The sequence below is a fragment of the Hevea brasiliensis genome, chromosome 9 (genome assembly GCF_030052815.1).
Source record: "Hevea brasiliensis isolate MT/VB/25A 57/8 chromosome 9, ASM3005281v1, whole genome shotgun sequence".
In the NCBI taxonomy this organism is placed as follows: Eukaryota; Viridiplantae; Streptophyta; class Magnoliopsida; order Malpighiales; family Euphorbiaceae; genus Hevea; species Hevea brasiliensis.
In genome coordinates, this window is record NC_079501.1 from 92,974,651 (window position 1) to 92,996,192 (window position 21,542).

The window sequence follows — 21,542 nt, forward strand, 5'->3', positions numbered from 1 at the left end:
TTTCAGAAATTTTAAATTTTAGTTTATATTTAATATATTGTAATTTTAAAATAATAAACTAGTTATTTCAATTTTTTTTTCAATATATAATCTCAGAACTTCCTCTTTTTTTTAAATGTCAAATTTTTTTTAAGAAATTTCAGAAAAAAAAAATTAAAATAGACACTAAGGATTGGTTTATGCAATAAAAAATTTAAGATGGAATTTTATTTATAATTTTAAAGAGTTATATACTAAAAATATAAAAAATAAAGAAATAAAATAAGAAAATAAAAAAATAATTTATTTTTGGAGTTTTAACCTAATATATACTAAATTATTGAAATTAATATTTGTAAGGTGGTCAAATTTGAATTATTTGTATTTCTAAAATACAAATTATATATTTCAAAATAATATATTACTTTTAATTTTTCAAGCCTTATATTTTTATAAATATGGTATTTTTAGAAATATGGTATTTTCATATTTTATTATTTCATATTTTGGATAAATAGCAATTTAAGTGGTTTGGAAAAACAGAAATGATCTATACTGCCAAATATGGAGTTTTCAGTCTGTGGGACAAATCTTGTATGCATTTTGTGCCCCGGCTTTCAACTTCTTGAAGCTGCAGCTCTGACGTTGAGCAGCATCTTTTACAAACCTTTTTGTTTTTCCTTTCTCCTGATGGATTTTCCCTTGAACTTGTATTCAATTGTGTCTACTTTACAAGGTAACCATAACTGCTCTGTTTCGTTTTCTTAGTCAAGGAAGAAAGACTATGGATTTATGGGTAGTTGCAGCAACTGCTGGTGTTGGATATGTAGCTAAAGCTAATTACTTGAAGAATTCTACATCAAGAATAACAGAGAGCTCATTGAAAACTTGTTCTTTTGAGGTTCACAATCACAGTCACAGCCACTCCCATCCCTGGAACTTACTGCAGCAAATTCGTGACAGAACTTGCCCCTTATGCAGACTTCCCTCCCTTAAAGAAACAGCAACAAATTTTCCTTTACAGAGAGATTATACAAGAGCTGCAGGTCGAAGCATTACTGATGGTGAACTGCTGTTACAGAATTATGGGAATAATAAAAGGAGGAGTGACGTCTTCAACTTGTCTAATGAATCATTACCTGAATTTCTAATAGAAGAAGTGGGTTCTTTTCAAAGATTACCAAAAGATAGACAACAAAAAGGAAGTTCTAATGGGTATATCATGAAACAACTTAATTTTTTGAAGTGTTATCATGCTGCTGAATTGTACAGGGAGCAAAGCAGATCAGAAGAGTATGTGTATAATCCACTTCCATCAGCAGAAACATATCTGATAACCAGAGGTAGCCATGCTACTGGAAAAGAGATGGATTTAGAAACACAAACTCAACAGTTGATTCCAAGAAAATCGAAGCAGCATATTGGAATGGGACAGACTAGATTGAGCAGGTCAAGTAGAAGTCTTCGAGGTTGTTTTCTGTACTAATCTCTTTTGTTTCATAGATCTGTGTTTAGATACCTGAAAATAATGCAAGGATTTCTTCTGTTAGTGAACATGTTCAGAAATAAGTTGTGAGAACTTGAAAATTATGCCTATAGTTTTATTTCCTTCAGGGTCTTCCAGTGATGGTATGCTTTTTTTGTTCCTGGGGATAACCATGGGCATGATGTCAAACATTGGTGATAACAGCAGAGAAATAGACAAATTATGTGAACTGCTGAAGCAGACTGAGAACTTGATTCATGAATTGCATGAGGAACTCGAAACGAAAGATCAGTTAACTTGGAAAGAGCTTGCCAACGCCAACGAGGGCTCGAAATCCAATGAACATTCCTCCTGTAGCACACCTACTGCATCTTCCAAAAACCAGGAACCAGATAAATATACAAAATTTGACAGCAGAGAACTACAGAATGAGAAGATGAAGAACTCTGAAGCAATGAGTAAAATTGAGGCAGAGCTTGAAGCTGAACTAGAGAGATTGGAACTAAACATGAAAAGAAGTAGCATGGGGAGTATTTTTCAGGTAACATCATTAGATCAGATGACACACCATGGCTGTGATTGTAAGACTTTATTTATCTGTCCATGAGATTAACTAGATTGATCTGCTTTTATTATTGCTTACAGAAGGATTCTAACTTTGAAGATTTTGATCCAGACAAGGCCAACGAGAAACCTTTCAATTTATCTGAATCAGACCATGATGTAAGTGGAACCTCCTCTGCTCACACTCAAACAGCAAGCGGTGTTCTTTCACCTCAGGAGCTGAGCTTGCGTCTTCACAAGGTAATTGAATCAAGACTCAGAGCACGCATTATAGAACTAGAGGCAGCACTTGAAAATAAACAGAAGAGGCTGCATGCCATTGTCTTGGAATCTGATAGCAGCATAGTTCCTTCAAGGGACTTGTATAGGAAAGAGAAACCATCATCTACACAGGTTGGCATAAACTTCACAGATCAAGTTAGTGACATAGATGAAGCTTCATACGAGTAGAGTTAAGGTTATGAGGAGAGTATTAAGAGTGGGGAAGCAGATGAAGAAGCTACTCCCTAGACATTAAATATGGCATTTATAAATGAGAAACAGATGCATTCTTTAGACAAGTAGCCAATGAAGAAGGAAGAGGTTCAATTGATGGAGTTAAGAGCCTGAACCATCAAGACAACCAATATCAAAGCTCGAGTTTCAATTTGAGAAGAGGAAATTGACAAAAGATGACATAAGAGAGTTAGATAATTTGGAGTACCATCCTGAGATGCTTAAAGAGTACCTTCAGGGAACAGATCAGGCTCACTTTGTGTATCCAAGGTCGACGCGTTCAACTGTCTGTTAGAGTCCAAGTCCAATTGGAATTAGGAAGTATAATTAATTTAGAAAGTATAATTATTTAGGAAGTTTAGTAGAATTTAAATTATGAAATTTAATAATTAGAGTCCTAAAAGGACTAGGTTTTAGTGGTCTATATGTATGAATAGTTAGTTGACCATTATATGAAATGTATTGCAAAGAGCCCATAAAGTGGAGAGATGTGTTGAATTTCGTAAGTTTTGTTTGAGTGATTTTGAGGGTGAGAAAAATAATTAGTGGTTGTAATTATTTTTCCTTGATAGTGAATTTATTTAGTGAAATAGGCTTACGCCGAACCACGTTAAATTTTGTGTTCTTTATTTTGTGTGAGTGTGATTTTTCACAATAAGTGGTATCAGAGCTGTGGTAAGAGATGTCAAATATGGCGAGCACAAAATTTGAGTTGGAGCCGTTCGATGAGAAAAATAATTTTGGTTTATGGCAAAGCACTGTGAAAGATGTCATTGTACAACAAAGATTAATTAAAGCATTAAATGAGAAGAAATCAACGACCATGAAAGATGATGATTGGGAGGAGTTTCAACAAAGGGCTGTGAGTACTGTTAGATTGACGTTAGCCCTAGATATAAAGTACAATGTATTGGAGGAGACCTCGCCTGTTGTTTTGTAGAAGAAATTGGAGAGCCTGTACATGTCAAAATCACTCACAAAATGTTTATACTTGAAGAAGGAATTGTACCAACTCAGAATGGATGAGGGTACTGATGTGATTAATCATCTTAATATTTTTAATAAATTAATTACCCAATTGGCTAGTGTTGATATGAAGGTTGATGAAGAAAATAAAGTCCTCTTGCTTGTAACCTCTCTCTCACACTCATATAAAAGCTTGGTGACAGCTCTAACAGTTGGGAAAGAGACTTTGAAGGTGAAGGAGGTTACCGCAGTCATCTTGGATGATGAAAAGTTTAAGAAGACAGGTAGTAGCAATGAAGATGGAGTTTTTGTTACCGGTTCTAATCGTAGAAGAAGCAATTCACGTGGAAACAATTGGAGAAGGAATAGTAGATTGAGTTCGAGACCACGAGTAGACCATAAGGATAGAGAATGCTACTACTGTCATGAGAAGGGCCACATTCAATACCATTGTATGAAGATGAAGGAAGATCTTGGAGAGTTTAAACAATTCAAAAGGAGTCGCGGAAAAGAAAAAGAAGGAACTGTTACAATTGCAATAGATGATGGTATTGATAGTGAATGTTTGAATGTGGATGATGATAAGGAAAAGGCAAAAGATCCATTATAAGATGAGCGGTTAATGGATTCTACTTGCCCATTCAATATTTGCTCAAAAAATGAATGGTTTGATGTGATTGAAGAAAAGAAAGGAGAAAAGGTGAAGCTAACCAATGGGAACAAGGTAGAAGTTGAAGGTATTGGAAGAGTGAAAATCAAGTAAATTTGATCAAGTAAAAGTGTTCGATAAAGTGAGATATGTTCCTAAATTTGAAAGGAACTTCATTTCCTTCGATAAATTTGATTCTTTGAGTTATGGGTGTTCGATTCATGATGGAGTCATGAGAGTTAGCTGATATGCTCTTGTGATCATAAAGGGTAAGAAGATTGGTATAAAGAATCTACAAATTGGAAGGAAGCACATTGATTGAAAGAATGCAAGTGGAAGCAAGAGACAACATCAAAAATTAAGAGTGCAAGGAAATACCAAAGAGAAAATTGATTTTTGCAGAAATTGTGAAGACTAATTTCATTTGACTTGGAGGTGGAGATTGTTAGAGTCCAAGTCCAATTGGAATTATGAAGTATAATTAATTTAGGAAGTTGATTAGAATTTAAATTATGAAATTTAATAATTAGAGTTCTAAAAGGACTAGGTTTTAGTGGTCTATATATATGAATAGTTAGTTGACCATTATATGAAATATATTGCAGAGAGCCCATAAAGTTGAGAGTTGTGTTGAATTCCGTGAGTTTTATTTGAGTAATTTTGAGAGTGAAAAAAATAATTAGTGATTATAATTATATTTTCCTTTATAGTGAATTTGTTTAGTAGAGTAGGCTTACGTCAAACCACTTTAAATTTTGTTTTTTTTATTTAATGTGGGTGTGATTTTTCACAACACTGTCATTTCTTAATAGTGTGATAAAGAACAAAGAATATTAGATAGAAAAGAGAACATAGAATGATGTTCAACATTGCTTTACTGCCAAGTCTCTATGTATAACATTGCTATTGTAATTCTTATAAAAATAATTATATATAGTCATTAATTGATATTCCAAGGATGTCAAAGCGGCACAAAATTGTTCTTCACTTGAAACATCAGCAATATTACATGCAGTTTGCTTATAAAAGAAAATGATTCAATAAATATTTTCAAAGAAATTGATGCCTTGGAAGTTCAGAGCTTGTGAAGAACAAGTTAAATTTTATTTTAATTATTATGAATAGTTATATAAAAATTGGAGTTTTCCTAAAGAAGAAAAAAAAAAACCAATTTGAATGAACTAATTTTGGGTATAATTTTGCCACTTCATGAAAATTTTTTTTCTTAAAAAAATAACACAATAATTTGACAAGCTCTGTTCATTTTTCACATGGTTGATACTCTATTGTTTGTTTCCATAAAGCTTGCAACGTTCTCAACTCTACGCATCACTAACTTTCACTTAAATGCAATTACCACAGAAGAATGGGGGATCTAACACAATACAAATACATCTAAATGGGAGAAAGAGAAGAGAAGACTTGCATATGTTCAATCCAATAACCAGTATCATAGTTATAAGCATCAACAATAGCTGCCAAAATCAAAAGTTACAAATTACATATCCATTACTTGATTACTTTGTCTTGTACAATGTATATCAGGACTCATGCACTCTTATCTTCGGAGGGAAAAAATTATTTTTATAATTATAATTTGTTGTGATATACACGTTGTACTGGTATCTTCAAAAGAAAAAAAGAAATCAGTAATGGCCAAAAAACATAAGGGATCACCCAAAACATCAACTCAAACACACACAAAACATGGACGGATTACTGAATTTAGTCTAAGCTTCTTATCTCTCTGTTGGTCCCTCTTCCAAGTTTCCCTCTCTAGCCATCCCTCCAGAAACCCTTTGCAGGAAATTGCCTAGCAGTCTCTGGTCAAGAACCATATTTGGCACCTGCAAAAAAGAAGATACCCAGCTAATTTAAGATATAGCCTCGATAAATTTTATGTTAAATTTTGAGATAGAAGGATCAAAACCTTATCCCCAAAGAAAATTTTTGTATTATCAGATATAGCTTCAATAAATTTCAGTTCAAGAAATTCAGGAGTAAGCTTTAACTTGTTTGCTTCAGCTTCTTTCATCACGCTGAAAATAGAGAGCAAGCAGTGAATTATTGCCTTCATAAAATCATTTTAAAAATGCTTAAAAAAATAAAGAAAGAAAAACCAATCTAAGTGGATTCACCGGTAAAAGGAAGCATCAGCCAGGCTTTTTTCCTGAGCCATATACATTTGATTCTCAATTTCTTGCTGTCTCCTTGCACTGTCTTTCTCCATCAATTTCTGCTCCATTAGGATCTTGCTCACATTGGCATTCTTCTCAGCTTCACTTATAGCCATCTTCTTTGTTGTCTCTGCCTCTTTCTCGATTACTTTCTGCCTCTCAATAGCAATCAAAACCTGTACAGTAATACACAAGAAGAAGTAAAAGACTGCTTATGCATTTACAAGCATGACTTCTAATAAACACATGTGAAATCACTCTTTCAGAATAGACAGACTTGGGAATGTAAAATTGAATGCCCCCATAGCATCCAAGTTGCCTAGTCGGATAGGGTAATGTAATATTCAAATACAAGCAAATCTTCTAAAACCACAATACATCTCTAGAAAAACTTCCAACATAGAATACATAACCAATATCTGAGACAAGGGGCGAGAGAGAGAGAGAGAGAGAGAGAGAGTCAAACCTCATATTCAATAAAACCTTAGATCACATTTAACACGACCTAGTAACCAACTTGATCATTTAAGGAAAAGTATAATGAAGAATGAACTAATTTGATTAGACTTCAGGAACAGCATAACTATACCTTAGTGCGCTCTTCTTCCATCTGCTCAAAATTCCTTCTTATGCTTTCTGGAATGGTAGGCTTTGTGACACGCACACTTATAATTTCAATTCCAGGAGCATAACGTGTGCAATCAACTTGAAGAGCATCTTTCATCTTTTCATCAATCTGAAAAAATTGAAATTGACACTTTTATCAATATAAATAAAACAAGAATAAGGGAAGAAAAGAAAAAAGAGAGAATAAGCTTAAAGCAACTTGGAATCAGTGTTATTAAAGGCACTGGGTGAGGCAATTGAGGTGCACCCTAGTCCCAAGAGGCGAGTGCCTCTCTTCCTAGGTGCTAAGGCACCAGGCAAGAGAGGCAAGGCCTCTTTCAAAGTAACGTTTTTTTATTATTTATTATTTTTTAGGGTTTATTTTTTCTTCAGTTGGAAGAACTCCACCAGACCAGGTATTTCTCTCTTCTTTTCTTCTCCTTTTCTCCTCTTCTCTCCTCTCCTCTTCTCCTCTCCTATTTCTCCCTAAACCCTAATAAAGTGGAGTTAATTAATTTTTCTTCAAATTTCATTTCCTTTCTATAACCTTATTATTTTTTGCTTTCTATTTCTCTTATGTTACATGTAGGGCAAATAATATATTTTTTTTTCTTTTCAATGCTTTTTTACTTATTAAACTTGTTAAAAGTATGATATTTTTGTGTTATATATATATATATATATATATATATATATATATATAGGCTAAGTGCCTCACTTCTAAAAGGCCCTCACCTCGCCTCTCCTCTCACCCACCTTAGTGTCACCTCTCACCTTAATAACACTGCTTGGAATAAAACACAGTTCATCGAACCATGACAATTTGCAGTTAGAATGCATATATGATTTCTATCTCTAGCAAAGCACAAGCATACAGATGGCACGAATGAAGCAACAAGATGTTCACAAGTATTGCTTTTTCATGATGCAGATATTACCAAAAGGTACATGGCCTATCTAAAAAGTATAATGGAGCAAAAGAACAAAATATAAAATTTAACCACCGTGCCAGTGGGATTCCTTCCATATGCCAAGTTACATCACAAAAATAGAAGCAAAGAGTATGCAACATACAATTGCATGCTAATCAACACTATAAATTAATCTTAGATTTTACAATTATGCTTCATTTAGCAATCTTTCACACCTGGTCAAACACATCAATGTAGACTTGTTGGAGAGAGTGAGAGCTGCAGAACTGATTGATTTCATGATGAATCTTGTCATATATCCATGTGTTGTCATACTGCACACCATAGTTGAGCAGTGTCTCATATACATAATCCTTACGGCGGTTAACAACCTGAATTATGATATCATTGAGTGCACATAAGGTTAAAACGTCAAGCCTTGAGCTTTTTATGACACTGCATATGAGTATATCATTGTTCTTACCTCTATCTTTTCAAAGTTAATCATGACACCCCCTTTAGTACCACATGGAATATCCCTCACCTGCATATTAAGACACAAGAAGGATTCAATTATCATTGTGGCAATAGAATCTTTGGTCATCATAAATTGGAAATCAAAGTTTACTTGATCTGTCTGAAGTGTCACTTGAACAGGCTCATATTGAGTTATCAGAGGCAGTTTTAGATGAAAACCTGAAAACTAAATTATGAGTCCATGATCATAATGCTATAAACTACAGAAAGCAAATCCTAAATAAAGAGTGTACACATTCATACCTGGCTCTGTAATTGTTTTTAGAAGGGCACCTCCTCTCCAATACACCCCAACATGACCTTCTGGGACTTGGTGCAAGATGGATAAGCTATTTTTAATACTTGACGATGATGGAATTATCATCTGGGATGTTACCATAAAACATTACAAATTTCCAGAACAGATATTCCAGCAATCCAACTTATAAGAATTCAACACATTTCTACAATTAAATTATCCAGATTTTCATAAACCAGAAAGAAACCAGCAAATTAAGAAAGAACAAATTCAATTTTCATGGCATCTCAAGTGCTAAAACTAAAAGCCAATGCCGCAAAGATGTCAGCGCCAATTTACTATTTTCTTAGCTCCAAACTCCCGGTCAATTTATTTCTAAGTCCAACAGTATAGTTGGCCTCATGACACTCTGGTCTTTCGTCCCATAGAAAATAAATAAAAGAAAAAAAGCAATCAACAAAAGTCCAGAACGATAGATATTTTGTTCCAAGAGCAAACAGGAATATAGCATCCATGATCAAAGCAATAAATGGTAATGTTGCAATGAGATTATCATTATGTAATAACATTGATGTATGCTGAAGGCCCCAGGCATCAATAAATTGGAAATTTGAGTCACCAAAAGTTCATCCATGAATAACGTATTGGTCATATAAAATCCAAAAGCTTCATTCAAGGCTCTAGAAAATGTTCTTTGTGAAAACTGCAATGAAATGACAACCCGAACTAAGACCTAAAGAGGGCATATTTGAAGCGATAAAGTAATCACTTTTCAGAAATTATACATTTCTAAGAATGATTTTGGGCTATGATAAATCCAGAAACAGCAATGAAACAAAAACAGTGCAAAATTGTGGTAATATCCAAGTAATAAACCACAGGATTATAGTATCATCACCCATCAAACCGTATAAAGAACATCATATTGCTACACTCAAAAGATGAAATAACCTACATAATATCCAGTCATGAGAACATATAAGCCCTAGAAAGGAACTAGCCAATGAAGAAGAGTTTAATCACAACTGGATTACTCAAAAAGGGGAATACAACAAGCACTGAATAAGTGTAATATTATTAAGCACACAGAGAGTATGGCAACAGAGGAAGAGATTACCACAGAGAGGACAGCGAGAAAGAGGACAAAAACGGTGAGAATGGGAGAGAAGTCGCCGTTGGGAGGCGGCGGACGAGCCTGTGGAGCTGCAGCTGCTGTAGCGTGTTGTTGATCCATGGAGGGTAAAAGTTCCTCTGTCAAAATGGAGATGGAGCACTAATAGAGAAATCGGATGGATTGATACAACCCGTACTATTGAATCGTGACCGTTGGATGGAGTGTAAAATAGGCTCGGAAACACCCTAGTCGTTTCGTGGGGGTCTTCGTTGTATGTATCATTAATATTCGCTGCTTCAACGAAGAAAGGAATTTGGAAAATGGTGTTCTGATTTACACTTTAACAACTCAAAAAATATTCCACATCAAAAATTTAATTAAATTTTCTTAATTTACAAAATTATTAAACCTCAATTAAATTAAACTTAAATTAAAAATTTTAATTAATTTAAATAAAAATAACTAAATTAAGCTTTCATAGTTAATTCATAGAAATATGATGATTAAATATAATGATGTCTTGATATTCATTGTGTTTCTAACTCAATTTATGAACAGTGATCAATTAATTATAATTGGTCACTGTCATATCGAGTCTTTGTCTCAATCTCTGATTTAATTATATTAATTATAATATATAAATAAAAAAATAGTCCCAATTAGCTTAATAAAATATGCTAATATAGTCATTTTATTGAATAAATTGCCTTAACTAACTTATTTTAAAAGAGTTAAAGTCAAATATCACGCAACCCCAACAGTGTTTTTGTGCTGTGATTGTTGGAATCAGCTATATGGCTCCAAGAATTTTAAGCATGGTTAACACACGCGCCGCTAAATAGCGTGAGAAGGGATGAATTATAGCGTTCAAAGATACTCGATAAGGCAAAACGCAGTCCACTGGAATGGGCCAAACGGCACTGGTTCTCAGACGACTTATCTCACTTCTCTGTTCTCGTAGAGCCTGTAATATACGATGGAGGGATAGAGAAACCCCGGGTGCCAAGAAAATGTTCGCCCTTATAGCTACTCCTGCATTGTTAATGCCCAGAAAATGCAGAGCCCGAAAGCGTTTGGCAGTTTTCGCGCAAAATTTTCCTTCTTTTCTGCCCAGTGAAGTTGAGAATATCAAAGACCCTTTTGCAAGAAAGCTAGCCTCAAGAATCGAAAGGCTACCTGTACACTCATTTTTCTTTTTTTATTTTTTTTCGTTGTTAGCTCTTTCTTTAGTGATTAGTTTATCTGATAGCTTCTCAGATTTTTCGGTCTTTGGATGCATGTTCTTTTGTCTCTGAGATTTGAGTATTGGCCTGTAAAAGGTTACTGATAAGGTAGTTGGATGCGATAGAATTCAGAATAAATATACCCAGTAATGCCAGAGGACAGAAATCCATTTCTCCTTGACTTGTGTGTAATAGCCTTTGCTTTTATTACTGTTCCAACTTCCAAGCCTTGCCAATGATTTAGTTTTGGTTCCAGTAGATAGATGAAATGATTTAACTTGAATGTCTCAGGCTATAGTTTTATGGGTTTTGATTGCAATTAATAAGGATGTTGATTTTTTGAGGTTTTTAAAAGCTGGGACTTGGATTTTTTTGTTTAGTAGGAGACTTTGATGAAAATTGACATAACGTAACATATGTGTTTAATTTTTACGTAACAAATTTCTTGGTCTTTTTGGCTGTCTATTATCTAATCAGAGTTTGTGAATCTGAACAAAATTTCACCTATTTCCAGTCTGCCATGATTCTGTGGTCTCAAGTTTCATCTTGCTTACTTCTAATTCGGAAGACATCTCAAATTGGGTATCTTCATTAACATCAGTATTCTTGCTCAAAATGTAGGTTAGCTTCTCAGAGAGATGTATCATGAGTAGTTGTGTCAAGCCTTTGGTACAAAGCAAGACAAGTCCAATGGTTCTGCTCCATGGTTTTGACAGGTCTCTAACAATGTATTCAATATTGCAATTTGTTTCACCAAAAATAGAAAAGAAAAAGAGTAGCTGATTAATGTGTCTCTAGAGTTCACTACATGTTATAATTCAGTTCTTGTTTAGAATGGAGATATACATTTCCACTGCTTGAGGAGGCTGGCATGGAGACTTGGGCTGTTGACATTCTTGGTTGGGGTTTCTCTGATTTAGGTTTGTTGTGCATGCCTTAGCACGTTTTCATGTGGTTGAAATTCTACATATATCTTTCTTTCTTCCTTGCCCCAAATTATAACCCCTTTTCCCCCTATGGTTTCCAGAAAGACTGCCCTCATGTGATGTTGCGTCTAAGCGCGATCACTTGTACCAGGTACTTAGTCTAATTTGTCTCATCATTTTGAGTCTTGACTTGGATATATGAAGCAAAATTTCTCATATTCATGGCTAATATATCTAAGGAAACTGTTTAATTTTATGTCAAGGTCAGACCATAACATAGAAACATACTCCACAATATATCAGCTTATATGCTATCAAATTTACCATGCAATAAATAGAATGACATTTGATGCTCTGTCATGGAGTTTCCAAATTGTGACTTTGTCCTTGTTTTTCCCTCGATGAAATGGGGATGGGGATCAAGGTTTAAAGCCGCGAGTATTTGAGCAATTTATTATTATTTTCACTTTTTTTACAGTGTTCTAAGATTGACTTGGCTCACTTCATACTGACTGCAGTTTTGGAGGTCCCACATAAGGAGGCCCATCATCTTGGTTGGACCAAGCCTTGGTGCTGCTGTTGCAATTGATTTTGCTGTCAACCATCCAGAAGCTGTAAATATTGAATACATTATCAGTAACTGAGCATTTACATTTGTGCCTAAAGAATGTAAATATTTTAAGAAAGTGATAAAAGTTATATTGCATCTGATGGCCATAAGCTGATAGTTTTTAGGTTATCATTTCAGGTAGAGAAACTGGTTTTCATTGATGCAAGTGTGTATGCTGAAGGCACAGGAGACCTAGCCAAGTTACCAAGAGCATTAGCATACGCTGGGGTATGAGTTCTATTCAATTAACGGGTCTTGAATCCCCAGTAATTTCTTTTTCTGCATAAGTTATCTGTCCACTGAAGTCCATTCAGTCCATCTCCTTTATCAAGTATATGCAGCACTCCATTTTGAGAAAAAGAATGATAAACACATTTTGCCTGAATTTCAGGTCCTACTGTGTGGACCTCCCCATTCCTCACCCAGAACCCAACAAACATACCTCTTTTTCTTTCTTTTTTCTCCTCCATGCCTCTCTGCCCCTCCTTTTGCTCTTTTGAATTGTATTATAGATTATTGCAATTACCACAAGTACTCTTTTCTATTCAGGTTTATTTATTGAAGAGTGTCCCCCTCCGCTTGTATGTTAATTTTCTGGCCTTCAACGGTATATCTTTAAGCACCAGCATTGACTGGATGAATGTAAGTGGTTCTTCTCATAAATTGGATGAACACAAGTGTTTCTTCTCATAATAGACTTGCTAAAAGTGAAGCCATCTTGTTATTGTATGTTATAGGTCAAATGCATTAGGAAGCACTATACTTTAACCAAATATTCCACTTCTCAAAATGTTGGTTGCTGAGGAAGTGGAGAGAAATGAGTTTTGCTAGAAAAATTCTATTTCCCGGCAGCCAAACAGAACATTGATTTTTTTTTTCTTTTTAATGAGTCAGTAAACAAATTTTATTGATACTAACAATATTAAAGTAAATATTTTTGCATCATCACACACAAACACACACACATATATTATATTTCTGTATATATTATTTTGTTCTCAGATGGGGGTCTATTTGTTCAAAAATGAAGTTATACAACTGAACAAAATGAAAAGTAAGGGTTCTATTGCACGTTAGGATGACAAAAAAAAATTGGGGTACATTTAACCTATCTTATATTCATGTTATTTAGAGTTTTGCAAGAGTGAGGGTGGAAATAATTTTGCCATTATCCCTTTGATTGTTTATAGGTGGGCCGCCTACACTGTTTATATCCTTGGTGGGAAGATGCAACTGTGAATTTTATGATTAGCGGCGGTTATAATGTCAATGATCAGATAGAGAAGGTACCTGCAAAATTTTAGTTTGTCAATTGTCAAAAGGCAGCAAGTTATTTGATGTCCTTCAAACTGCATGAACTGTCAGTCCTTCAACCATATTATATAGCGTCTGCATTGCTTACCTACGTATATGCCATGGCCTACAATATTGCTGAATTTTGATGGGTTTTTTGGGGGGATATCATGCCAAGTCTGATACTTTTCATTTGAAGAAACCTCTTATGTTCTCTCTACAGAATTTCTTGTCCAAATGCATTTACCTCTTGTTTGGAATTTAGAATTTTGCAAGAATCATGCTTGAAATGAAAGAATTCAATTCTTTTTAACTTTAAAAATATCTCATTTTCAAAAAAATAGAAATCAAGCATAATTGTATGGAAATTCAATTGAATTCTTTTTTGACAAATGATTTATTCCAAACAAAACTTTAGTGTTTAAAGAAACATGTAGAGAATATGCAAGTGAAATTTAGAGAAAGCGAACATCTTGGCATGCCCTAATACCTACAAACTTCTATGAGCCCTTGATTGCATCGAAATGTCTCAACTAAGTACTACTTATTGATTTCTACAGGTTAAGAAGAGGACACTTATAATTTGGGGTGAGGATGACCAAATTATTAGCAACAAACTAGCAGTGGTTAGTATTCACAGAACTTATTCCTATGTATGTGTTTGTAGGTGAAGAACTTGGAACAATTTATGCAGAATGCTTTAGAAATATGGATGTTAGGCAATTGTTAGAATGGACATATTAGTGTGAAATTTCTTCTGTTCAACTAACTTATTTGACATTCAGTTAATTGAAAATTTTGTCATGCACCACATTTGTAAATTTAAATTAACGAATTTACATTTACAGAGATTGCACTCCGAACTTCCAAATGCAATCATACGACAGATACCAGAGTGTGGTCATATTCCTCATGTGGAAAAGCCTGATTCTGTTGCAAAATTGATCATTGAATTTGTTAGAGAAGCTTGTTATGAAGATGCGCAAACCATTCCTCGGTAGAGAAGGTCTGCACTTTGGTTTGATTAATTTTATTTATGGCTTATTTTTACACTGAATTTTGAATCCAATCACAGACTTGATGATATGGTTGGGATATAGGATTCTATAGGAACTCTGCTGCTCTTTCAAAGCCTGCATTTTGGCCTTTATATTGTTAGCCAAGATGAGAAATTCAATTCTAATCAATTGTTTTTTTGTAATTATCACATGCATACAGATTACATTGGTTAGTCAAATCTCTGAGCTTTGAAATTCAAGTTGCTTATAATGATTGTGATATGGTAATGAGAAATTCAAGTCTGTACTCTTGTCCAAATGAGAAATTCAATTCTGATTAGTTATTTAAATCCTTGAGCTTTGAAATTCTAGTTGCTATGAAGATGTGCTAATCTCTTTTCTCTTCCAAGAATTGAAAAAATGTTTTCCAAGTTTTGCCACCAGAAAAGTTCATGTAGAGAGATTTAGGGGAATCAACTGATCTTCTTTTCTTTCTCATACTTAGAAAAGAAAAGTAACTCATTAATTGACCACTGGATTTCCATCCTTTTCAGAGTATAGAAGACATCATCAAGAAATGCAAATTGACCACTGGACTCTCTTTTATTATTTGATCGAGTCATGTTTTACTTTGGTAAATCAATTTTTCTTTTTCTTATGGAAAAATTACTATTTATCTTTCCGTTTTAATTAAATTAACTACTTAAACTCCATTTGTTTCTCAAAAAATATTTTCTTGGAAAATACTTTTTGTATTTTCTAGCATTTGGGACACTCTGAAAAATTGGTCAATGGCAAATATTTTCCTGATCAAAGAGAAAACTAAGTCATTTTTAAGGAAAATAACTTTTATTTTTCAAAAGAACAAGTTATTTTTCATTTTATAAACTTTAATAATCTTATTAAAATATAAACAAACTTATATACAAATAAAATAAATATATATAATTAACTTAACATTGTAACCAAACAAATAGAAAATATTTTTATTTTCAACGGAAAATATTTTTATATACAAATTATTTTCCGTGATAAACTCCGTTTATTTCACGAAAAATAATTTATATATGAAAAATATTTTTAATGGAAAATATTTTTTCATTGACTAATTTTTCTGAATGCACTAAATATTAGAAAATGCTAAAAATGTTTTCCAAGAAACCTTTTATTCAATCCCTATAATTTGAAAAATACAATTATATAATCATTCTATTTTCTAAAGTCCTAAACTATTTAGTTCTCGTAACACTAATTTCTCTTTTCATTAAATATATTAACTAAAGAGTAAAATGAAATAAAAATACAGAGACTAATTAATATATTTTTTAAAATAAAAAAATAAAATAAAATAATCCTTCAATTTGGAAGACTTTCAGTTCCTATGTTAGTGATTTGTAACTGAACACTAGGGAGATAAACTTAGTATAATATTTATAGTTAGTCATAATATAGTTTTAAATACAAAAATACAAATGGGAAGAGTCTTTTCTTTCTTTGGACTGATGATGCTTCCAGATAGAAAATATTTCAATTCATAGCTTCCCAGAATTACAAGTTAAATGTTTGATTTATCTAAAGATTCATCAAATCATAGTAATTATTATTCCCCATGAAATTAAATTTATCCACAAATCATTATGAAAAATTTATAATTTGATCCTTATACTTTATTTTATATTACGTTTTAACCCTTAAATTTTAAAAAATCAATTATTTAATTTTTCAATTTTATATTATATTATACTTTAATTTTTAAATTCTAACAATTAAATTATTTATTTTCTTTAATTTTATCATATAAAATAATTTAATTTTTATAATTTTAATTACAAATAAATATTAAATTATTCAATATATTAAAATTTCAGTTAAATGGTAAACCAAATTATTCCATTGCCAATTAGCTCTCTAGTTGGTAAGCAGCTCAGCAGTCTTCTTCATCTCTTGTGCTATAATGTTGAACAAAAAAATTATCAATACATCATTGATTGAAAATTTCACAGCCATGCACGCCAAGCCAAAGGAATCCATTGATCTACCTGCCAACTTGTCCCATTGAGCAAGCATTCAATCTCAGATTCCCCCTTTCTCTCTCTAATAAATTTGAACTTTTCTATTTAGAATAAATTAACATAATAAGGTAGATGAGTACCAGTTTTTCATTAAGAAAAAAAATATATACTACTGCCTCTCTCTAGATATACAAAAGAACCAAAAAAAAAAAAAAAATTAGGAAATCAAAATTCCCAGCTTTTTTAAACAGAGAGGAAAGAAACCTAAAACCCAAGTGGGGGTTTTGCCTCTTGCTGATCCTCCCATTGTAAAATTACATGCCCCATCCATGCCACGGCAAAATCTCTTCCACGCATCAAGCCCCACTTGCTATTTTTTTAGCTTTCATTCTCAAAACAACAAAAACAGGCCTGAAAACCAGAGGCTCAGTGAAGCCAAGAACATGCTAGTGCCTTCAATGGGAGCCACACCACCATTACTGTCAATGCTTGTACCACTTCCTGCTGGGCCCAAACCAAAAGTTGGAGTTATTCCTGTTGTGCCTGTGCTCGTTCCCGTGCCTGTGCTCGTTCCAGTTCCTGTCCCAGTGCCAGTGCCCGTGCCCGTGCTAGTTGTTGGGGCAGTGGTGCCTGTCCCTGTATTGCTGTAAAGGAGAAAGAAAAACTCAGCATAATATTTGATCATACAAGCAAATTATCCTGTATCCATTGACCAAAATACTTTATCAGGATTCAGGGCATGTAATGAATACATGAATTTCAGGAAATCATAACATATGGAAACAAATGAGAGATTGTGGAGAACAGATGTCAAGCTGAGATAAGGAATCAGAAAGAAATTGACAAGAAAAAGGACAAACAACTTATGAAATATCAACATCATGACAGCTCACAGCTATAAAGACCCCTCGTGGCCTATAAAAATATCAATGCAGGATTTGGATCTACTTTATGCTTCTAAGAAAAAGAAAAGGTTAAAAAACACACACATGTTAATGATGCAAGATAAACCCGCTTCAAATCTAATATGTGGGGGTTCAAAGTTTAATAATTTTGACACACAAATGAAGGAAATTTGGCAGTTCTACCAACCAGGACTCACCTAAGCAAACCAAAACAAATTATTGGTGTTTATGGTAAGAAAGTAACAGATGAGATGAAAGGAATCAGATTCTTGGTAAATTTATCAGTTTGTTGATTCCCCGTAACCAGAAAAATGAACTTTGTAGACAGATTAAAAGTTTCTTTTTCTTTTTTTCAAAGAGAATCTAAGCTTTAATGGTGAGAAATTTCTCTTCAGATGGGAAAAAACAAAAAAGGGGGTACCTTGTAGGATACACACACCCAGAAGCTACACCTGCAAATTACAAGAAGGTAGAAGAAGGAGAAAATTAATCAGTTGCTTAACATGTGGATGATGGATGGATGGATGGTTGATTAAAACACAGGGGGAGAGGTAACAGGACTTACTTGAAGGGGGATTAGCACTAGTAGTAGCAGTTCCTGAAAAATCACAGCTCCCAACAGCTTGACCCTTCTTCTGGAAATAACTGTTAACAGCATAGTTGCAGTGATCTTTTACGCTGTTGGGTTGGTAACAAGCACCATTTTGAAGGATTGGAGTGCAGTCAGCTCCAGCTCCACAAGCATAATCCAGGGATTTTTGCAGTGCTGCATCACTTAACCCATCCTTACATAAGCAGTAAGTAGCAGCACCTGCAAGCACAAATCAAGAAAATGGACAGTTTAGATCTCACAAAATCAAATGTTTCTTCTTCTGAATCTCTTTTCTCAATAAGGAGGATTCATCTCCCAAATTTCTTGAAAAAAATGAAGAAAAGAAACAAACTTTAGGTGAGAAATTTTCCTCAGATGAAGAAAGAAAAGGAGAAGAACTCTCTTAACTCTCTTACTTTCAGCTAAATCATACTAAAAGAAAAAAACCCAAGTTATTAAAGAGAGAAGATCAAGAATCCATCTCAAAAAAAAAAAAAGAACAATAATAACCCAAAAGCTTACTTGAATGGCCAGCAAGTGCCAGTAAAAGCACCAAATACACTAAAACAGCCATGATTATACAAAGATTATGGCAAAAAAGACGAGCAATTAACTGTACACAAGAGTGGAGAACTTGAAATCAGGCAACAAAACAGAGAGAGAGAGAGAGAGAAGAGAGATGAAATGGGCTAATGTGGGGAATGGAGAATTCTAGACAATAATAGGAGAGAGTGACGGTAGGTGTAGTGGAGGCGTCTGCTTTTTTTTTTTTTTTTAACAGGAGGCGTCTGTTTGTGGTGAAATAATTTAGCTTTTGTGTTACATGTGTATTTTACACCGTATATGTAAAACAGGGGAGAGAGAGAGAGAGAGAGAGAGACTGTGTGTGTAATGTGTTCATAGGGAAGTGGAAACTAAGAAGCTCCATCTCTTATCTCTGTAGTTTTATTTGACCGTCAGCGTACCTTTCGCAAACGGTCCTAAACTCAAGCGCATGATCAAAACTTAACCAACCTGGTTAAAGTTTGTCCTGTGTGCGTGTGAAGTGTGATGGACCCCTGCACCGATGGTTCACGGGTTCTATTCCCTTCTCTCCGTTTTCTTTATATGCCATCACCACCAGCTTCCACTTTACTTTAATCTAGACTTGGCCAATGGCTATTCCCTTCTCATAGCCATGGCTAGACTTCGCCACCGTGGGTTTGGGTCCAGAATCCAATTAAGGTTTTTTTTTTTTAATTAAAAATGAAAACAATAGGAAAGCGAAACAAAACTATCTGGCATGGAGGCATAGACAATAATAGCACTTCTCTTTTAAGAAAAATTAAAATTTGTTAAATAAATGGAGGATAAAATTTATCTTTATTTATCTTTATTCTCTGTTAATTTATTTCTTTTTAAATAATAATATATATATCGATTATCCTCCCTTCCTTACCTTTATTTATTCATATTTCACTCTCATTCAAATAAATCTTTGAATACTTGCATGCTTTAGGGTTGGAGGGAGGAGGGTGGAGGAAGTAGCACCTCTTTGGAAAACCTTAATGACTACTTATAAATCCTCATCAACAATGATGTTTTGGAACCCTTTATCTCTAACAACAAAAAAAGCTTCTTGACAAGCAAGGCTTTTCAAAATCAAGGGATCCTTGGTACCTTTGTAAGATCTAAACATTCACTTCTTTGGAGAACCTTAATGACTACCTCTAAATCCTCATCAACAATGACATTTTGAAACCCTTTATCTCTAACAACAAATAAAGTTTCTCGACAGGCAAGGCTTTTCAAAATCAAAGGATTTATCTATGTGAAAGCCATAATGATCCTCACGATCAGCTGCAAGAGATCTCAATCTTTCCCTCTTACTAACCACAGCATCAAAGTTAACTTGATATCATTAGAAGAAGCAAGTCAAAATAGATGGACTATTGTATGCAAAAACAAATTATTACTTTGGTGTGAAATTTAAATTATTTATAAAAGTGGAGAGACATATTAAAAAATAATATATATATATATATATATTATTTTTTAATATGTCTCTATATATATTGTTACCAAATTATCCCATCATGCTTCACCGATTGAGAAAAAGGAATTATAAGCAAGTAGAAGTGTGTCAATGAACATTGAAAACGTTATTATAATGGACATTTTATTCAAATATGTAATAAATGAAAATAATAATTTTATTAAATGGTGAGTCTAACAGTTTTTTTTTATATATAGAAATGATACCTTTCAAATGTCATCTAGATATAGAGGAAATAAATGTTTTTAGAAAATTTGTTGTGATATATATTTATATTTTTTATAAAGAAAAATAAATGATACAAATAACATTTGTAATAATAATTTTATTAAGATACATTGTAAATATATATATATATATATTGCAATTAGGGAACATTAATTAAAAAGTAGATGTACAAAATTTTACAAAAATAATCGCTATTTTTAAAAGATTAATTTTTAAGGTAAAAATTAAACAAAAGCGATAGTCAATATTTAATCAGTTGGATTTTATTTTTTAAAAGTCTGCGCTTTTTTCAAATATTCTGTTATAAAAATGAAAATTGGAGAAAATTTTTTTCTTGCAGTTGTATATGAAGCCTAATACCGATAAATTTATGATTTATTTTTGTTTATATAATTTATATTTGCATGTTAAAATCCAATAAAATTAGTAATTTTATTCATATTTTAAGATAATAAAAAATTAAAATTATAATAAATAATACGTGTAGAATAAGGATTTTTTATGGGAGACAATAATGAATAAAAATAAATTCAATTAGTATATATATTTTTGTTAAAGATTCGGAGAGTCTAAAGTGCTTGAGATTCCATACAGGCTTGCTTTCCCTCAAATTGCCTCAAACGAAAGCCTTTTCTTAACTTGAGTACTATGGCGTTATCAAGAGTCCAATTACTCCTCTAACTCCACTTGAGTGTACACTTTTAAGAGCCATGCTAGAGCCATCACATGTATCAAGATTTTGTACTCTATCGGTCGCTCTTCTTAAGAAGAGTACTTTTCTGCTCTATTGGACCTATTAGGTGTCACGACCCAACCTATGGGCCGGACCGGCACTAGGACCTGGGCCAGCCTAAAGCCCCCGAGGCCCGTAGTAAGCCTAACTATTCACTAACCCAACTCTAAGGCCCATTTGGGCCCAATTTCAAGAAATCAACCGGACAGAGTCCGGCCATAAAATGGACCTTTCAACGGGGAGTTTTTGACTCACCCGACCTGTG

General features: G+C 33.5%; 4 protein-coding genes across 4 annotated transcripts; 2 read left to right on the forward strand and 2 right to left on the reverse strand.

The window, feature by feature from the left end:
* Nucleotides 1-546: 546 nt before the first annotated feature.
* LOC131183302 (uncharacterized) lies at nucleotides 547-2,788 on the forward strand. The gene is made up of 3 exons (XM_058153988.1): nucleotides 547-1,448; nucleotides 1,594-2,006; nucleotides 2,111-2,788. The coding sequence occupies exons 1-3, from the start codon at nucleotides 764-766 to the stop codon at nucleotides 2,477-2,479; spliced, it is 1,467 nt and encodes a 488-aa protein (XP_058009971.1). The 5' UTR covers nucleotides 547-763; the 3' UTR covers nucleotides 2,480-2,788.
* Nucleotides 2,789-5,625: 2,837 nt separating this feature from the next.
* On the reverse strand, nucleotides 5,626-10,024 carry LOC110647927 (uncharacterized). Its single transcript, XM_021801972.2, has 9 exons — nucleotides 9,726-10,024; nucleotides 8,614-8,734; nucleotides 8,462-8,529; nucleotides 8,318-8,377; nucleotides 8,070-8,225; nucleotides 6,906-7,052; nucleotides 6,278-6,492; nucleotides 6,070-6,178; nucleotides 5,626-5,986 (listed from the first exon to the last, which is right to left on the reverse strand). Exons 1-9 carry the CDS (start codon nucleotides 9,840-9,842, stop codon nucleotides 5,879-5,881), a joined length of 1,101 nt encoding a protein of 366 aa, XP_021657664.2. The 5' UTR covers nucleotides 9,843-10,024; the 3' UTR covers nucleotides 5,626-5,878.
* A 520-nt stretch (nucleotides 10,025-10,544) lies between these two features.
* On the forward strand, nucleotides 10,545-15,075 carry LOC131183303 (alpha/beta hydrolase domain-containing protein VTE7-like). The gene is made up of 10 exons (XM_058153989.1): nucleotides 10,545-10,900; nucleotides 11,567-11,661; nucleotides 11,768-11,865; nucleotides 11,973-12,022; nucleotides 12,390-12,485; nucleotides 12,620-12,709; nucleotides 13,031-13,123; nucleotides 13,672-13,767; nucleotides 14,335-14,400; nucleotides 14,623-15,075. The coding sequence occupies exons 1-10, from the start codon at nucleotides 10,628-10,630 to the stop codon at nucleotides 14,773-14,775; spliced, it is 1,110 nt and encodes a 369-aa protein (XP_058009972.1). The 5' UTR covers nucleotides 10,545-10,627; the 3' UTR covers nucleotides 14,776-15,075.
* A 1,824-nt stretch (nucleotides 15,076-16,899) lies between these two features.
* LOC110647920 (PLASMODESMATA CALLOSE-BINDING PROTEIN 3) lies at nucleotides 16,900-19,063 on the reverse strand. The gene is made up of 4 exons (XM_021801963.2): nucleotides 18,804-19,063; nucleotides 18,255-18,500; nucleotides 18,111-18,141; nucleotides 16,900-17,428 (listed from the first exon to the last, which is right to left on the reverse strand). The coding sequence occupies exons 1-4, from the start codon at nucleotides 18,853-18,855 to the stop codon at nucleotides 17,176-17,178; spliced, it is 582 nt and encodes a 193-aa protein (XP_021657655.1). The 5' UTR covers nucleotides 18,856-19,063; the 3' UTR covers nucleotides 16,900-17,175.
* Between the last annotated feature and the right edge of the window lie 2,479 nt (nucleotides 19,064-21,542).

Excerpts from the sequence above, each read along its gene's own strand:
- LOC131183302 (XM_058153988.1), top strand. The coding sequence starts at position 764 with ATGGATTTATGGGTAGTTGCAGCAACTGCTGGTGTTGGATATGTAGCT. Across the intron at positions 1,449-1,593 it reads GTCAAGTAGAAGTCTTCGAG|GGTCTTCCAGTGATGGTATG; the intron begins GTTGTTTTCTGT and ends TATTTCCTTCAG. Across the intron at positions 2,007-2,110 it reads GCATGGGGAGTATTTTTCAG|AAGGATTCTAACTTTGAAGA; the intron begins GTAACATCATTA and ends TATTGCTTACAG.
- LOC110647927 (XM_021801972.2), bottom strand. The coding sequence starts at position 9,842 with ATGGATCAACAACACGCTACAGCAGCTGCAGCTCCACAGGCTCGTCCG. Across the intron at positions 8,530-8,613 it reads AAAAACAATTACAGAGCCAG|GTTTTCATCTAAAACTGCCT; the intron begins GTATGAATGTGT and ends TTTAGTTTTCAG. Across the intron at positions 5,987-6,069 it reads AAATTTTCTTTGGGGATAAG|GTGCCAAATATGGTTCTTGA; the intron begins GTTTTGATCCTT and ends TCTTTTTTGCAG.
- LOC131183303 (XM_058153989.1), top strand. The coding sequence starts at position 10,628 with ATGGGCCAAACGGCACTGGTTCTCAGACGACTTATCTCACTTCTCTGT. Across the intron at positions 12,023-12,389 it reads AGCGCGATCACTTGTACCAG|TTTTGGAGGTCCCACATAAG; the intron begins GTACTTAGTCTA and ends TACTGACTGCAG. Across the intron at positions 12,486-12,619 it reads CTGTCAACCATCCAGAAGCT|GTAGAGAAACTGGTTTTCAT; the intron begins GTAAATATTGAA and ends TTATCATTTCAG.
- LOC110647920 (XM_021801963.2), bottom strand. The coding sequence starts at position 18,855 with ATGGCTGTTTTAGTGTATTTGGTGCTTTTACTGGCACTTGCTGGCCAT. Across the intron at positions 18,142-18,254 it reads TAGTGCTAATCCCCCTTCAA|GTGTAGCTTCTGGGTGTGTG; the intron begins GTAAGTCCTGTT and ends TGTAATTTGCAG. Across the intron at positions 17,429-18,110 it reads GGGTGTGTGTATCCTACAAG|CAATACAGGGACAGGCACCA; the intron begins GTACCCCCTTTT and ends TCTCCTTTACAG.